Raw genomic sequence first — 15,538 nt, forward strand, 5'->3', positions numbered from 1 at the left:
CCTTTGTCCATGCTTGAACATGGCCCAATTATTCCTGTCGGAGCTTGTCTAGTAGTCTCGCATCACTCTCCAAATCCCCCACTCCATCGGTAGGCTCGTATTGTAAGAAGCGATGGAAGGCTGGAATGATGCGTGACGTGACGTAGTCGATCCAAATTCGTGCCCGTGCTCGTTCATAAGGGTCTTTGGGGAGAAGGTACGGTCCGTGAGATGGGTATGCTTCCTCGAGATACTCTATGATGACAGTGGACTCATAGAGAGGCTTTGGATGAGTGTCTGTTGGGCATGAAAGCGTTGGAATGAGACCTCGTGGATTCAATGATAGTAGGGAGTCGGGTTTGTTGTATGGGTTGACTTCGATATATTCGTATGGGATCTGCTTCTCCTCGAGGCAAAGCCAGACACGTTGAACTAAATTTGATAGGGGTTTACGATCAAAGTTTGAAAATGGTTTTCAATATCAAAACATACCGAATCTATGAAAAGGTCATCAGTCAGTGTTGGGTTCGTGTTTCTTAGGTTATTCAGAGTACATACGGACAAAACCACCCTGCATATAGCTTCAAAGGCTGCTCCGCTTGGTGCTTTTCTACTAAAGTTTTGGCTATCCCAGTAGCCTCAGGGTATATATCAGCATCAGGATGTGCAGGCATCTTGGCACCTGTGACTTGTTTGGATGACGGATTTGCAACCTTGCAAGAACAGATGAAGTTCCAGCGGAAAAAGTACGATCAATCATAAGACGTGATTACTCATGTACATGGAAACAACTATTTCATAGAATTTCGAAGCTACCCAGGTAATCCAAATGACTTACTTATAAACGGTGAAATAAAGAAGCTTCAACTATTCGCACACAATCAACCTTTGAAACCGCCCGACTCAAACGGGAACGAGAGATCTCATCAAATGTACTGCTGTCTTGGTGCGCTCCTTAATATCGAGATCCGTATCATCTTTAAGGCTAGCTAGCCGTTCGTTTACACCAAGGGCTTTCAGTCTGGAAGCCCGTTCTCGACATCCGGCAGGATCACCGTGGTCGTCGAGGAGAAGATTAATTACCGTCCAGACACAATTAACCCGCACTTGGCGATGCGAATGATTGAAGTATTTAGTCAGCGACTCCAGGAGATGACCGTGTCTTATGATTGCCTGCTGGTGGCTTGGCTTGCTCGCTGAAATGTGAATGACTATCCCGATAACTCCTATGAGGACCTGGGGCGGTACACGGAGGGGTAGGCTGGGAGAGTCTCGGCGATGAGACAGTTGGACAGTGGTTCGTGGATGCAAATTATCTGCCAACGCATCCAGCAATTCATCTTGGCCAATCTGTTTGAAGATGTAATCAACCATTTCGGGGGCACCCGAACCACACATGAGGTTGCGGAACAAGTCGAAAATCTGCTCCAGGATGGCAACGTCATCCTGCCGAGACTGAGTGGTCTGTTCTAAATTACCATGGAGGAGTAGCTTGCGTCGACGCTTAGCGTCCGGAAGAAACATATCCAGGCTCATCTTCGATGATGGAATGATTTCACCCATCTTGAAATCCTCGCCTGACTCTCGCGCATCATCCATTGGATTGAGAATATTAACTTGTTCACCGGCTGAGTTGGCTCGACCCATGGCGATGCCCAAAGTTTGATCGGCCTCTTCCTCCATTCCCACTCTAGTCAACCCATCAATTCCCCTGCTAGTCAAATGCAGGGCTGGGTTTGGGCTGATGATCGATCTGATAAACTCTGGACCTAGGCCATCAATGACTTTCACTCTGATATCATTCGCTGAATTGTAAACCACATGCTTCAGTACCCATAATGACTCAAAGCGCAGTTTCAGGCTGGCTGAGTGAGCATTCTCGCATAGAACAGGGATGATGTTGCCAGAAATTATTGCCTAGGAAAATGTATCAGTACAAAGTTGTTTGAAAATCAGCCAAGATTTGTGCTTCTGACTGACCTCCTTCATGGGACTGTGATCCATAGCCAAATTGGCAACCGCCATAGAAGCCGCAATTTGAACCTCCAGATCTGGATGTTTAATTAACAAGAAAAGTGGTTCAGCTACACCACAATCGATGAGGCTGGTCCTGAGAACACTGGCGGATCTTGTAAGCATACGCGCGGCACCACAAGCAGCCAAAAGAGTCGCGATCGGGTTGCCATCAGCGGCTGTGTTCTTTGGCATGGAGTGTGCGTTTGCGGGTGCATCCCTGGGTCGCGGCTTCAATGAATCGATTATGTAGGGAACAACACCATTTTCACAGACTGCCTTGCGCCACTCATCCTTGAATGGGACCAAAGCGGCCAGCGCCTTGAGAATACCCTCCCGGTACCGCATAGTGTGGCACAATGTAGGAGAATATCCCGAAGGTCCAAGACGACACTCCAGCGGCAGTGAGTCCAGGTCTCGAGCCGGACTATCTCCTTTTGCATACCATGTTGACCTCAAGTTCTCCGATATTGGATTGTAGGTCTCCTTGAGAATTTGCGAAAGACGCTTGAGAGCCTTGCCATCGACCGCGTTTGTCTGAATTTCTGGGTCGTCCATGACTAAGTTGGCCAATACTGCAGGGGCTTCCTCTTTCAAGCGCTGTGTTGGTGTAATGAGCCCATCATCATCATCATCACTGGCACCGCGCTCAATTGGTACCTCAAAATCTTTATCCAACATTTGAAGGAGAATTGGGACCAGAAGGTAACCAAGAGTCGGAACTCGACTCTTTTGAGTCAGTCCCAGACGGGAAAGGACAGTCACCAGACGTGCCGCCATTAATCTGACCATGCCGACCTTTGAACGAAGAATGCACAGAAGCCATGGAACAATCGAGTTTTCTTGGTCCTCGGGGCTGGATGTCTCCGTATACGCCATAGAATAGGCATGGCTGTGGTGACGTTGCTGACCGGAGCCTTCTAAAGGTGGGAAATTGATTGAGCTTACCGATGATTTCGGACGTGCTTTTGGAACCGAAGGTAGTAGACTATCAACTGGATTGGCACCAGGGTGATGAGGCACCGCAGAGCCTGAAAAATAGGTTGCTCCCCAAGGGCATCGCTTGATGTCAGCTGGGGCAAAACCAGGTTTCTGTTTTGGAAAGACGGTCACGATTCCCGGGGAAGAAAGGAAATGATCTGCTCGCCATTTTGAATGTTCGATGATTACGGTCACCGCGCGAAGAATAGGTGCCAGGCGTGCAGATACTGGAGCCGGCGGTGGCAATTTCCCCAGAGCTCCTAGGTCCTCGACATGTTTCTCTGCGCCAGGAAGGGCGAAGCCCTGAGCAACCACAAACGAGGCAATTTTTATAGCCAGTGCATCCAGAACGCCATATTCCGCAAGAGCGTTTTTGTGGATTTCCTCTGCGCATAATTTCCCAATCAGAGCCGCAGTCAGCTCAATGGCGGCCAAACCATGTGGAGAGGCATAGTCTTGGGCAATAATTCGTCTTAATGCACTAATGTTAGTCTCTGGGGCAAACACTAGATCAGCCAGACGGGTGTCTCGAAGCAATTGGTCTTGGCTTTGGAGAGGCAACCGGTCTGCAATGGTGTTGAGAAGGCGCAGGATAGAAATGCAGAAGAAAGGAGGACAATCTGGAGAAGAGAGAATGTCGAGGAGATGTGAAAGAACGTTGCTGGCGAAGATCGGAGCGAGGAAGCAAGGACCACCTGTATATAGCCACGATTAGCTTTTCTAGGACATTACTATTGAATGCTGCGAGAAAATACCATGAGCCAAGCTACCGATGATCAGGGTAGCTTGAAGACAAGCTTCATACTCCTCTGATGGGCCATCCTGGCCTAGAGCTGAATCGTTGGAAACTCCGTAGGCGTCTTTCCCAGTCCACCGGGTCAGTACTTGAGCTAGTGCCGGGATAATACCACCAGCAACATATGCTTCCTTCCGCTGGTCATGACCGATCAGTTCATTTTTTATGGTCCGGAGGGCAGCAAGTTCACCCGAAAGCGAATCCGAATTTTGTAGCTGTAACAAGATAGGCGGTACGGCAGCTCGAGTCATTGTTCGAGAACCATCGCCTCCCACCGGCTTGGGCTGATAACAAAACTACCCGACAAAAAGATCTTTATCGAGTAAACCGGAGGAGAATCAAATGCTGTAGTTCTGCGTATTTTGAAAACAGGTTGATGGATCTGGATGATTGTGGATAAGACGTCGAAGAGTCAGAGCGAAGATAAGTCGATTCGTTGAGACTTGGCCGGATTTAGTTCCAAGAGCGGGGAGCCGCGTGTAGCACACTTATGAGTAGAGAGGGTATTGCGAGAATAAAACACCTGCTACTCCTTGGAAAGCTCACTGAGTTCAGATATTCTCCTTTAGGTAGTTTTGGACATATCCAAGAATCCACGATAATTACGGAGTACACGTTCTCCGCAATTTTGAAGTGATCTAGAAATTACGTAATAAGGCGTTACTAAGGAGTTGACTAACTAAACTAACTAACTGTAGATTAGGTAATGATGAATCTGCATCGACTAGTCAAGTAAATAGGAAAATAGCTCATTAGTTAGCTTTTTATTAACTGTATAATTATATTCATATTGCCATGTTTTTTATAATAAAGTAGTAATAAATGAAGTAAGGTATTACATACTAGATCCATTGAAATCGATGGTATTGTAATAAATTACCTCAAAGATTTTCATCTCCATCTGGGCCCCTCTTTTTCCTTTTCTCTTCCCCATTTTTATCTGATACTTCAGTATTTCAAAATCTCAAATCTTGACTCCTCTCCCCTTAGGATCTTTCATAAGGATGAGGCCGTGCGACAACACCATCCCAGGTCCGCAGGAGCCCCGTTAAACTCGTGTGTGCCCACGTGGTGTCAGCGCGCCTTCCAACGGGTCCATCCGTGAATACCAATTCCAGCACTCCATTCTCTCTTTTCTCTCCATCCAATCCTAAGCCATGTTCTCTCCCTCGCCTTCAACGGCTGCTTTACACTCTCCCAGGACAGGAGCTGTATCACATCCACGCTATGATCCCCAAAGCGCCTCTCCAGCTCCACAGTTCAATAGCCCCCGTTCTTCTCGTGTGGCTATTGAAGAGTTGCGCTCAGCCTTAAATCGCCATACTGTCGATCCTTCCTCCCCTGAGTCCGAGTCCCCCTCCGACCTTTTTAGACGCGCTTCTGCTGCAAGCGCGACTGGTGCTGGTGAAGCAATCCTGCCCCCCGATATAGCATTAGCCTCTTCACAACATACTCAGTCTATTGCCACTCTTGCCACGGCCACATCACCTGCTCCCACCGATTCACCACACATCCCCACCACCTCAATGCCCGCTCCCGACACACTAGGGTCTAACAAGCGCAACAGCCAAAGTGATCACAACCCTCCTGGTGCCTCGTCGCCAGTGGGACAGTCCACTAGTCGCGATGTTGAGGCTTCGCAGGCAAAGCGCTTACGATCCTCCGCAGGGCTGGTCAAAATCCTCCCAATGCAATACGAGTTTGCCGATCCCCATGACCTTGTAGTGCTGATCTCCAGCATGCTCATGGAGTTGATCCGATTCAACGACAAGATACCCCTGCACCAGGGTCGCCTGACGCGCTTCCATTCTCGATCTCCTCCCCGGATTTCCGTGCTAAATTACCTACAGCGTCTTACGACTCATGCTACTCTTTCGCCCCCAATCCTTTTGAGCATCGTCTACTATATCGACCGTCTGTGTGCATTATTCCCAGCTTTCACAGTCTCAAGTCTTACTATTCACCGTTTCCTCATTACGAGCGCCACTGTTGCTAGTAAAGGGCTCAGTGACAGCTTTTGGACCAATAAGACATATGCGCGAGTTGGCGGCATCAGTATGGACGAGTTGGCCATGCTAGAGCTAGAATTTTTGTTTCGAGTGCAATGGCGAATCATACCAGAGCCAGAGGTTTTGGTCGATTACTATCAAAGTTTGGCAGAACGATGTGATGGCTTCGAAATCGAGCGTATCGACCTAAGCGCTTCAACTACAGCCGCCAGTACTCCTGCAGCATGAGAACTCCAAATGTTCTTTCTGAACAGTACGAGTTTCGATCTTATATTCTTCTTTTTTTTGGGACAATTCTCGAGGCTGGCCTCAATTGATCCCGAATGACCCGGCTGTCGCGATCAAGGTCACTCTCACTTACCTTTTACCTCGGCATTGTTCAAATGAATAGTAATTTTTTATCCAGTGAGGTCGTTTTCAATTCAGATGGTCCGCCACGGCATCTAAATTACATGCATCATGTGTTGATGGAACAATAGAGTTGTCGACATACACATCCTGGTGGGCGGTGTTTTGTACATTTGTCTTCTGGCAAAATCGTTTCGGCGTTTTGGTATCATGAAATTACAGCCTCAGGAGGAGTAGCTATACAATAAAATTCCCCATTAAATTATTTCCAATTGAATTACTTCTTTTACTATCCCTCAAAAGTCATGATCACGATGTACATTGGATAACTACTTTCAAATAGTAGAATAATCCCTTTTTGGAAAGTAGGGCATAGGGCTCGGGATCTAGGGCTTCGGAAATCTTTAATCGGCGTCACCACGTTCCTTCTGTGAATTGATTCTCTGACCATGAGGCTCATCGTAGTCTCCAAACTTTCTCTTTATACATAATATTTTTCCACCAGTACAGTACTACAGACCGAGGGATCTTCAAGCATACGACTGCGTCAAAAGACCCGCTGATATGAATGTCGCAGAGACTATCAAGAGCCTCCAGCCTCTAAACGGAAAGGTAGTTCCTATTCGAACTGTCCAGGAGACACAGCCACCAGAGGATTTCGGTACGTCTAATTCTGAATAAATCTATTTCGTTTTACTAACCACAAACATGAAGGTGACGCCTACATCGCGGAAGTCAATATCAAAGCCGCGTCTAAAGTAATCAAGTGAGATCGACCATGGGCTTTATAGAACCTGAAACCAATAACAGCATTGTTTCTAGAGCTCTTGATTCCGCCTTCCCTCGCGATCTTTCTATCCCGCAAACACACTTGCGTCGTTTTGCCAAACGCGAAATCCTACCCCCGCCAGTTCGAGCTGCCGTTGAGGCCGCGGGATCATATTCAAATGGTCCTGGCCAAACCATATTCGTTCTAATCCCACCTCCTGTGCCTTCTATTGAGGAGCTCCAGGCTCTGCTCGCTCCCTTTGCGGCCGTCACCCATGGCTCCATTACTCCATCCACAACAGATATACCCTCGAATACCTCATCGCCTGATCTGTCACTTCCAAAAGTTCTCCTGGTCTCTACACGAATTCCTCTTCAACCCCCATTCAACGCCCAACAAGCTGAGAAATGGAGTAACACGCTATGGCCGATTGTCTTCAATCCTGCTGCTCCGCGCTCTACAGTCGCACCGCCGCCTCAAACTCTCAAGACTGCACAAGAATCTATCAGACCACGTGCTGGGTATTATCTCTCCTTGGCGCGTAAAGTAGCTGAGGAATCAGAAAAATCGGGTCGTGGCCGGTCCATCGGTGCTGTGATTGTCGACCCGGCCATTGAAGCCGAGCTCGAGGACGAAGCTTGGAAACTCGGCAACTCTAGCACATATCGGTGGGCGGATGCGGTCATTGCGGTGGCTGGTGATGCTCGCTATGGTCGTTCTGAAGCTGGTGCGCCTCCTTGGCAAGAGCTGCTTCACGGTACAGTGCCCGATCCGGCCTTCGTTGCAGATATGGAGGGTGGACCGGATCTCCATGCGCTAATGCGTGCCATTGCATTGGTTGCTCGACGACGCCGTGAAGACACGCTAAACGAGCTTGAGACTGCAAATTTATCCAATTCTACAGCGGCGACTACAGACCCACAATTAATCCAAACGCTCAGTCCACTTGAATCACACTTCCTTTATGAAGTAGATACCCTGTCCAACTCCGTTGCCCCGGCTATTCATGCAAACCTACCTCCCCTATTACCATCTCCAAAAAAGAGGAAGCACGAAGAGTCAAGTCCAGAGTCTGGTGATCCAAAGCTTGGATGTTCGCCTTCACAGCCCTTATCCACTCTTGGCCCAGGTCCAATTCCATCCAAAATTGCTACATTGGCCGGTTCTACAATCTCCCATTTATCTAATGATAAGTCTACCCGTGAAGAGCATGCCTCTCCTTCTAACATCCCTATCATGTCAACAATAGCCTCGGTAGCCCCTAGAATCCGCACCCGATCCCAGGGTGGATATCTCTGCACAGACCTTGATGTTTACATTTCTCACGAGCCATGCCTTTGCTGTTCAATGGGCATGTTACTCTCACGGTTTCGCGCTGTGGTTTTCCCGCGTGCAGGGCGCATGAAGACTGGTGGACTTGCATCTGAGCCTGTTGTGGCACTTGATACCGATCATGAGCATGAGGCGCATGGTGACGATCAGCCTGGTGGACAGGTTAGTCGTAGTTATTATGGCCTACACTGGCGAAAAGAGTTGAACTGGCGCGCTTTGGGTTTCGAATTTGTGGATGGCGAGAGTGATGGAAATGTTGAGACTGTGGATTTCAATGCTTGATGTTAAATTACACCCAGCCTTGTATATTTATGGGCACTTTTCTTAATCCCATCCAGCGTACCATTACTGAAATATTGGGATTGAAATAAAATTTCCTTTGGAATTTTTTTGTGCTTCTGTAAAGACATACTTTTTCGATGTTCTCGTTCTCTCCTCTCGTCTGTTCTCCTTGACTCCTTCATATCTGGTCAACTTCGACCTTCTATAACTGGAAATACATCCAGCCAAATGTATTCTTCGTAGCAACCGCACCTCGCACCATAACCTTATTGCTGCAGCCATAAAAAAATTCGACAGAAGATCAATAGTATTAGCTATAGATCTTCTGCTCCTCCCAAAAATCTCCCATTCACGCATTAGTTCTGCAAAGTGCTAAACTAAAAAGGAAATAAAATAAGAATTCAACTACCATGATGCCTTGAGTGCACTCGATATCCATGAGAAAATTGGGAAAATGGGGGTATCATGATCGAGTGCAAGATCGAACAAGATGCAGCCCACATATTGGAAGGGGGCCGAGATTCAAGCAGACAATCAAGGGGTGTATGAGGATTTGATGAAGGATTAACGAAAATATGAGAAATCTGAGGTGAGAGCTACCTGGCTGTAATGATGAGATGGGTATGATGACGTGAAAAGATAAACCGAGTTTTGATGGCGAAGGGGGTGGGGGTAAAGGCCACTGTTACTCGTGGGCGCGTAGGCAAGGTTGCATATGTATGAATTTTGAGTGAGGATCATCGACCTTGTTTGGGTATTCAAGCCATTCGCTGGTAGAATAGAAGATAGGCAACGCGGTTATCATTGACGCCATATCTTGCAAGTGGAGTGCGAATTCCTGATGAGGGCACAGATAAGGGGGAGACCCCATTGGCAGACTTCTTGCCGAAGTGTCCGCTGGAGCTACTGTTGTTCACTTGACTCCACCCCTTCTCGCTGTCTGCGGACTCCATTTTCTCCTGGTCAATGTGATCAAAGATGTTGGAGCGAGGGTTTTTATCTTGCTTATGCTGCTCTAGAGCTGCCGCAAGTACCTTAGGATCTTCTTCGCCACCAGCTTCCGCCACATCTTCACTGCGAACGCGACGTAGGGCAGTATCATCCAAGCGAATCCACTCGCGGCCATCCTGCCTTCTGACATCCACGGTATAATGTCCACCGCCGGCATTTTTTCCATGATGGTAGATAACTCCCATGAGACGGTACTTGGGATAACCACCTTGTGCCGTCATGACATTGCGTCGATGAGCCGGGAAAACTTCCCGAGGAATCTCCAAATCAAGAGGGTAACCAACCTTCTTCCAAATTTTCTGAGTGGCTCCAGTTACATTGTCGTAATGGAAACGTTTCAAGTGTAGAATAAGGACAGGAGGAAGAGTTTCAATGAACATCTGCTTAGTGGCAGTCACATTCGGGCCGCGCGATGAGTTGAAATCGCCTTGGATGCTCTCAGGTTTAGTGAGCCCCCTTAGAGCATCGATAATGTTATGAACATCGGGTGCGCCAATATCGAGCTGCAATGGCTGGTATGGTTCCATAGTAACGGAGGTTTTATTGCCAGGTACCTTGAACTCAGATCGCAACTTTCCCCCAAAAATGCGAGTGATTGGTGACTCAGTAGCCATATCACCGGATGATTGTGTCACGGCAGCCTTTTGCTTATGGCCAACTTCGAGCCAACCATCGCCAGATGATCCGGCGATATCACCAGAACTTAGCGCTTCTTGGGCCTTGGAGAAATGCTTTGCAGCGCGGTCACACTCCTCATGGAGCTCTTCAAGAAGGAAGCCAAGGAACTCCTGCGCATCCTGTTGATGACCCCGGCGCATGTCCCTGAAGCGAGGTAGCTGACGAATCATTTCATAAACAAACTCTGGAACAAAAGCTTCACCGTATTGTTCAAGCTCGGTAGGCTTAAGTCGCATTCTCAGTTGATCTTCGGAAGTCGCGGCGTCAATGATGCGGAACTCCCGCATGAACATGATCATAGCATCAATCAATGGGACATCACTCTGGAAGCTGTGTGCAGCACGTCGACCAACGTGATCAAGGAACTGGTGGAATGGGACGCATGAAACCAGAATTTGCAAGACGGAGTTCATATAACACATATTTCCAGTGTTTACCAAGCCTCGTGGTTCAAGGAATGCAATCTTGTCGCTGTATTGGGAGACATCCTCACCAAGAGTGCTCAAAACATCCGCAAGAGACTCGCTCTTTTTTATAGGCACTGCAGTTGACTCGGTTGAAACAGGGGCACTGGCGGTCTTTGAACGGAGAAGTTCTGCCCATGTCTTGTTTGCGACTGGTTTGGTTGAAGTCTCAGCGGTTGATATTGTCTCATGCTGGATATCTGTGACAAGAGGGGCCGTAGACTTTGGAGTATCAGATGAGACGCTGGTAGTATCTTTCACCTGGCGGCTAGGAGTACTGGGGAGATTTGGCACTGCGGGGATAACCGGAGAGACAGGCTTCGTACCTTGCTGAGCGTGAGACTTAGCAATGGTCGAAGGAGTATTGGCATCCGAACAAGGGACGGAAGTGGTTGGGGTTTGAGATGCAGAGGAAGCCGGGGCAGTTGGCTCTTCAGGCTTGGTATAATCGAGCTCAGATTCATGTTTCTTGGGCCCGATTATCCATTTCCCATCCTTCATCGGAAACTCAACAGATGCGATCATTGGGATTCTGATGCGTTTGTGGGGAGCCCTGGCGGGAAATGGAGATTCTCGAACGGAAAGCCATGGCAACTGTTCTGTGATTAGTCGCGGTGTAAAATTGAGATTACTAGTCAATATTCGAAGTGGACCTACCCTGGGACCATATACAGGCTTTTCCGGGGTTGATTCTTTGGCGGGCACAATGATCCATTTCGTTGGTTGCGGTGAGGGAATATGATGGTAGTGTTGTGGCTGATGTTGTAATCTTGGGTGATCGGGCATTGTATGCTGTATAGAAGGTGTCGAGATTGGCGGAGGGATACTCGACAATAGCGGAGTTGAAGCTCGAGGTTGCTGTAAGGGGACCGCAGGAAGCATATGATTCGGAGCCATTATAGGCTGTACGTGGGGGTAAGAGGAAACAATCATGGGTCCATAGGGCGGTTGGAGTTGTTGAGGTGGGTGGAGGGGTTGAAATTGACGAGGGGGGAATTGCATGTGGCCGTATGGAGGGGGGTACCAGGGAGAAAATTGCTGTGGTACATACGCAGGAGGCATATGACCGTTCATGCCATTCATTCCATTCATTCCGTTCATGCCGTTCATGCCGTTCATGCCATTATTCATGTGCGGAGGGTATCCCATGTAGGGCGAGCGCATATTGGGAGGGCCTGGATTGTATGGGAAGTCATGTTGGCGCCGAGATGGACCCATGGGCGGCTGCCCATGAGGCATCGAGGACAAGTGGTGATTCATCCTGACCACGGTTGAGAAACAAGTTGCCTCTGCTGTTCAACTACTTGTTGGGTCGACGAGAGCCATACACGGCAATATCTCAGGATGATCAAAAACCTGAAGCTTCAGGTGCAATCATGCAGTCATTTTGGCCTGACTAGTAGAGGGCGAAAGGGAGTTCGATTGATATAGAAGGGTTGTAGTGATAGATGCGGTCCACACGATCAGAAAGTTCTGGAAATTTGAGCGTCAACTACAATACGCTAGGGGGATATGAAGTGAGATACCACATACTTAACGAATTCTGTCAAAATGAGACTACAAAAAGTAGAAAGTCGAGGGCAGAGCGGGCCCAGAAATGAAGGAACTGGGAGTTAGCTTAGGGCAGGCGGGTTTCAGTCATCTGCCGAAGCAAAGCTGAGGTCAAGAAACGAGCTGATTAATGAAGGCGGTGAGTCAGAATGCCACCCCTCCTAGCATAGGACAAACCTATTTCTAGTTGGAGGTACGCATAGCGTCTTCTGGACGCTCTCCTATTTTAGGTGGCCTTTCATGATTCTCCTCTTTTTATTTGACCCATAGTGCCCTTATACTGACCAAAGCCGTAGTTTATGGCCCCATCCCGTTCTTTCAATACGGTTGATCACCTTATCAGACACAACCTCTATCGACACTCGTTCAAGGCTCTATCTTAATTTTCTCCCCCTTTTGTTGCTGATTGAATTCATCAACATTCTTCTGTATCCAGTTTACTCGGAGGAACAGCTCGGGGATGTCGTCCAATTCAGCTCAGAATACTGCACCCTCCAAAGCAGTCAATATCTCGAATATCTCGCCTGCAACCCCCACATTTCACTCGACAGCTCTATCCGACAGTTCTCAAAGACGTACAGGTGGATCCGGTAGTTTCGGATCGGGGTCATCTTCCAGGAACGCTCCAACGCCAAGGAATCTTCAAGGTCGAAAAAGTCAGCATAATCGTCAAAAGAAACCGAAGTTACTGGATGATGATGAATATAGTGAATCAGTGGGTTCTCTATAAAAAATATGGGCTTAGGGTTGTCTACTTATATTTCCCTTAGGCCGTCATGAGATCAGCAAACAGCCGCAAAGGACAGCAGTCCATCACCCATTTGATGAACTTTTCTCTCCCACCTCGACCGCAAAATCAACCTTTACGCAATCCTCGGCGCTACAACGCATGGTCGGCGGGATCTGGGTATCATGCAGTTGACAAATCGCGCTATGTTCATGCCAACTATCGGTTCATTGTAACACCAGACCATAATTATCATGCACAGGCGGCCAACGCCGATGTTCACCTAGACTGGGCCTCTGTGCTTCAAGTGCTAGTTTCTGCCCTGACTCAGGAAGCCAGTTGTCCAATTTGTTTATGTACACCTACTGCCCCGCGCATGGCCCGGTGTGGACATATCTTTTGTTTGCCTTGTCTGATTCGGTATATGCACTCATCCGACGAAGACAGTATAGTCCCCGAGAAGAAAGCCCGATGGAAAAAATGTCCAATTTGTTGGGACTCGATCTATTCCTCTGAAACTCGGCCTGTCCGCTGGTTCCGTGGCCAGGAAGGTGACCTGCCTGTTGAAGGCGGTGATGTTGTGCTGAGATTGGTCAGGCGAGAGACCAAGAGCACTCTTGCTCTTCCTCGCGATGGTGGCGAGATTCTTGGCTCCGAGGAAGATATCCCATGGTTCCATGTGGCGGAGGTCGCCGATTATGCTCGAATCATGAAGGGAGGTCAAGACTACATGACAGAGCAATTCAATGCGGAGATTGAAGATCTACGTCGACAGGAGGTTGAAGATGAACTTTTGTTTGGCGACGAGAATACTTGGACCCGAAAGGCAATCGGCGCTATAACAGCCGCAAAAGATAATCTAAAGGGCATTGGGAATCCAACAGATGTTCCCCAACACATGTCAATCACTGGGGTAAGAGAAACGACCGCTTTCCCTGATGCAGAAACATCTGCAGCTGATTCATCTGAACGCGAAACGACAAGTCCTATTATTTTGTCCCATGAAGTAGTACCTGAGTCTGGCACGGACGCAAGCAATCCATTAGCAGAGTCTTTCTCAAGTCCGGCAGCAATAGATGAAGTGGATCATCTCTCGGAGGCCATGGGTAAAGTTGAAGTTAACCCTGAATCCAATACGAGATCACAACGAAGGGGCAAAAGCAAGGCGACTGAAGTCTCTCAACTATCCGACCAGCCTTATTACTTTTACCAAGCCCTCCCTCAGTTTTACCTATCTTCCCTCGATATTCGCATTCTCAAAACTGCCTTCAAAGAATACGCTCTATTTCCTGCGACTATTCTACCACGGGTGGAGCACATTTCTACGGGCCACATTGTTGATGATGAACTGCGCAAGCATGTCAAATATCTGGGACACCTCCCTCACGGATGTGAAGTTAACTTCCTTGAGTGTGACTGGAGAGATGTGGTGGTACCAGAGGTATTGGAACAATTCCGCACTGAGATTAATAGAAGACGAAAGCGCAACCGAGATAAGGAGGCTCGGGAGGAGAAGGATCGTATTCGTGCGGAGAAAGAGGAAGAAGACAAACGATGGCAAGCTGCACGGCGCAGGCGACCCAGCATTGGTGATGTTAGCGAAGCCCCCTTTAATGCGCAAGACTTCCTACCGCTAGCCAGTCAAGCTGAGCTATCAATTTATAATCCTGAAGCCTCATCTGCTTCACCTCCTCGCCCGTCGTCACAATTTGGGGCATTGGCTTCACCTTCCACTTCTCCGCCAGGTGTCCGTACTGTCTGGGGGACAACGGCAGTGTCATCTACTTCTCCCACCTTGAAGCCATATTTCACCCGCGACGATGGGTGGCGGCAAGATTGGGAAGATGAGCTACTGGCTCAACAGGAGTCTGAATTGATTGCTCTGGCAGCTCCAGAGAGTCAATCTTCAGGGCCTTCAACGGGAAATAACAAAAAGAAAAAGAAAAACAAGACCAAGATCACATTGATGTCTACTAACAGTCACCGAGGCGCATGATTGACCGGCTTATTGTCAACATGGTACGAAGAGTTATCATATTTCTTTTTTTTCTCATTTCTGATCATCTTGACAATACCAATCTTCATTACAATAAACAACATTTGGATTTCTTTCCTATTCACTCTTTTGGCTATGGGTTCACACCCCACTCTCAACTTTTTGAATTGATGAAATAATACATACTCCCGTCTTAAATAACAATATATTATGCCAGCCTAATACCAAGCATCCATCAGAATTCTTTGCAAGGAACGAAAGATATTAAGGAGTACTATGTACACCGTACTCCTCACGGTTGATAGAATTGCCAAAAGTCCACTATTGGAACTCGTAGAGTGAGCTAGTGCGATAAAGCCACTTATTCAGATCTCTCAGGGCCGGGTAACTATTTCTGTTAATCTATGTCATATTACCACACGACGTAATGGCGGAAATAAAGGAGCCGCAAACCCGTGGCTGAAGGAGTTTGCTGTAATTGGTAGTACCGTACTTGGTAATTTTACCCGCTACTCGATCCCACCGAGGTAATCTGTAAACATCCCTCGTTTTCTCCTTTTCTTCTATCTGTCAGCCTTTTTCCATCTTCCTTCGCTGTCAAT

General features: G+C 47.9%; 5 protein-coding genes across 5 annotated transcripts; 3 read left to right on the forward strand and 2 right to left on the reverse strand.

Moving 5' to 3' along the window:
- Positions 1-28: 28 nt before the first annotated feature.
- On the reverse strand, positions 29-4,020 carry N7495_004543 (armadillo repeat protein; the record flags this gene model as incomplete). Its single annotated transcript, XM_057207194.1, has 4 exons — positions 29-385; positions 916-1,857; positions 1,960-3,668; positions 3,729-4,020. 4 exons carry the CDS (start codon positions 4,018-4,020, stop codon positions 29-31), a joined length of 3,300 nt encoding a protein of 1,099 aa, XP_057064874.1.
- Positions 4,021-4,926: 906 nt separating this feature from the next.
- Positions 4,927-6,006, forward strand: phoB (regulatory cyclin phoB; the record flags this gene model as incomplete). Its single annotated transcript, XM_057207195.1, has 1 exon — positions 4,927-6,006. One exon carries the CDS (start codon positions 4,927-4,929, stop codon positions 6,004-6,006), a length of 1,080 nt encoding a protein of 359 aa, XP_057064875.1.
- Positions 6,007-6,690: 684 nt separating this feature from the next.
- On the forward strand, positions 6,691-8,509 carry N7495_004545 (putative tRNA-specific adenosine-34 deaminase subunit Tad3; the record flags this gene model as incomplete). Its single annotated transcript, XM_057207196.1, has 3 exons — positions 6,691-6,787; positions 6,841-6,892; positions 6,949-8,509. The coding sequence occupies 3 exons, from the start codon at positions 6,691-6,693 to the stop codon at positions 8,507-8,509; spliced, it is 1,710 nt and encodes a 569-aa protein (XP_057064876.1).
- Positions 8,510-9,267: 758 nt separating this feature from the next.
- Positions 9,268-11,901, reverse strand: N7495_004546 (mRNA-binding ubiquitin-specific protease UBP3; the record flags this gene model as incomplete). Its single annotated transcript, XM_057207197.1, has 2 exons — positions 9,268-11,256; positions 11,320-11,901. The coding sequence occupies 2 exons, from the start codon at positions 11,899-11,901 to the stop codon at positions 9,268-9,270; spliced, it is 2,571 nt and encodes an 856-aa protein (XP_057064877.1).
- Positions 11,902-12,673: 772 nt separating this feature from the next.
- N7495_004547 (RING-type E3 ubiquitin transferase MAG2) lies at positions 12,674-14,936 on the forward strand (the record flags this gene model as incomplete). Its single annotated transcript, XM_057207198.1, has 2 exons — positions 12,674-12,928; positions 12,984-14,936. 2 exons carry the CDS (start codon positions 12,674-12,676, stop codon positions 14,934-14,936), a joined length of 2,208 nt encoding a protein of 735 aa, XP_057064878.1.
- Positions 14,937-15,538: the final 602 nt, after the last annotated feature.

This window comes from Penicillium taxi (genome assembly GCF_028828555.1).
Source record: "Penicillium taxi strain IBT 34144 chromosome Unknown utg000003l_segment0_segment0, whole genome shotgun sequence".
Taxonomy (NCBI): Eukaryota; Fungi; Ascomycota; class Eurotiomycetes; order Eurotiales; family Aspergillaceae; genus Penicillium; species Penicillium taxi.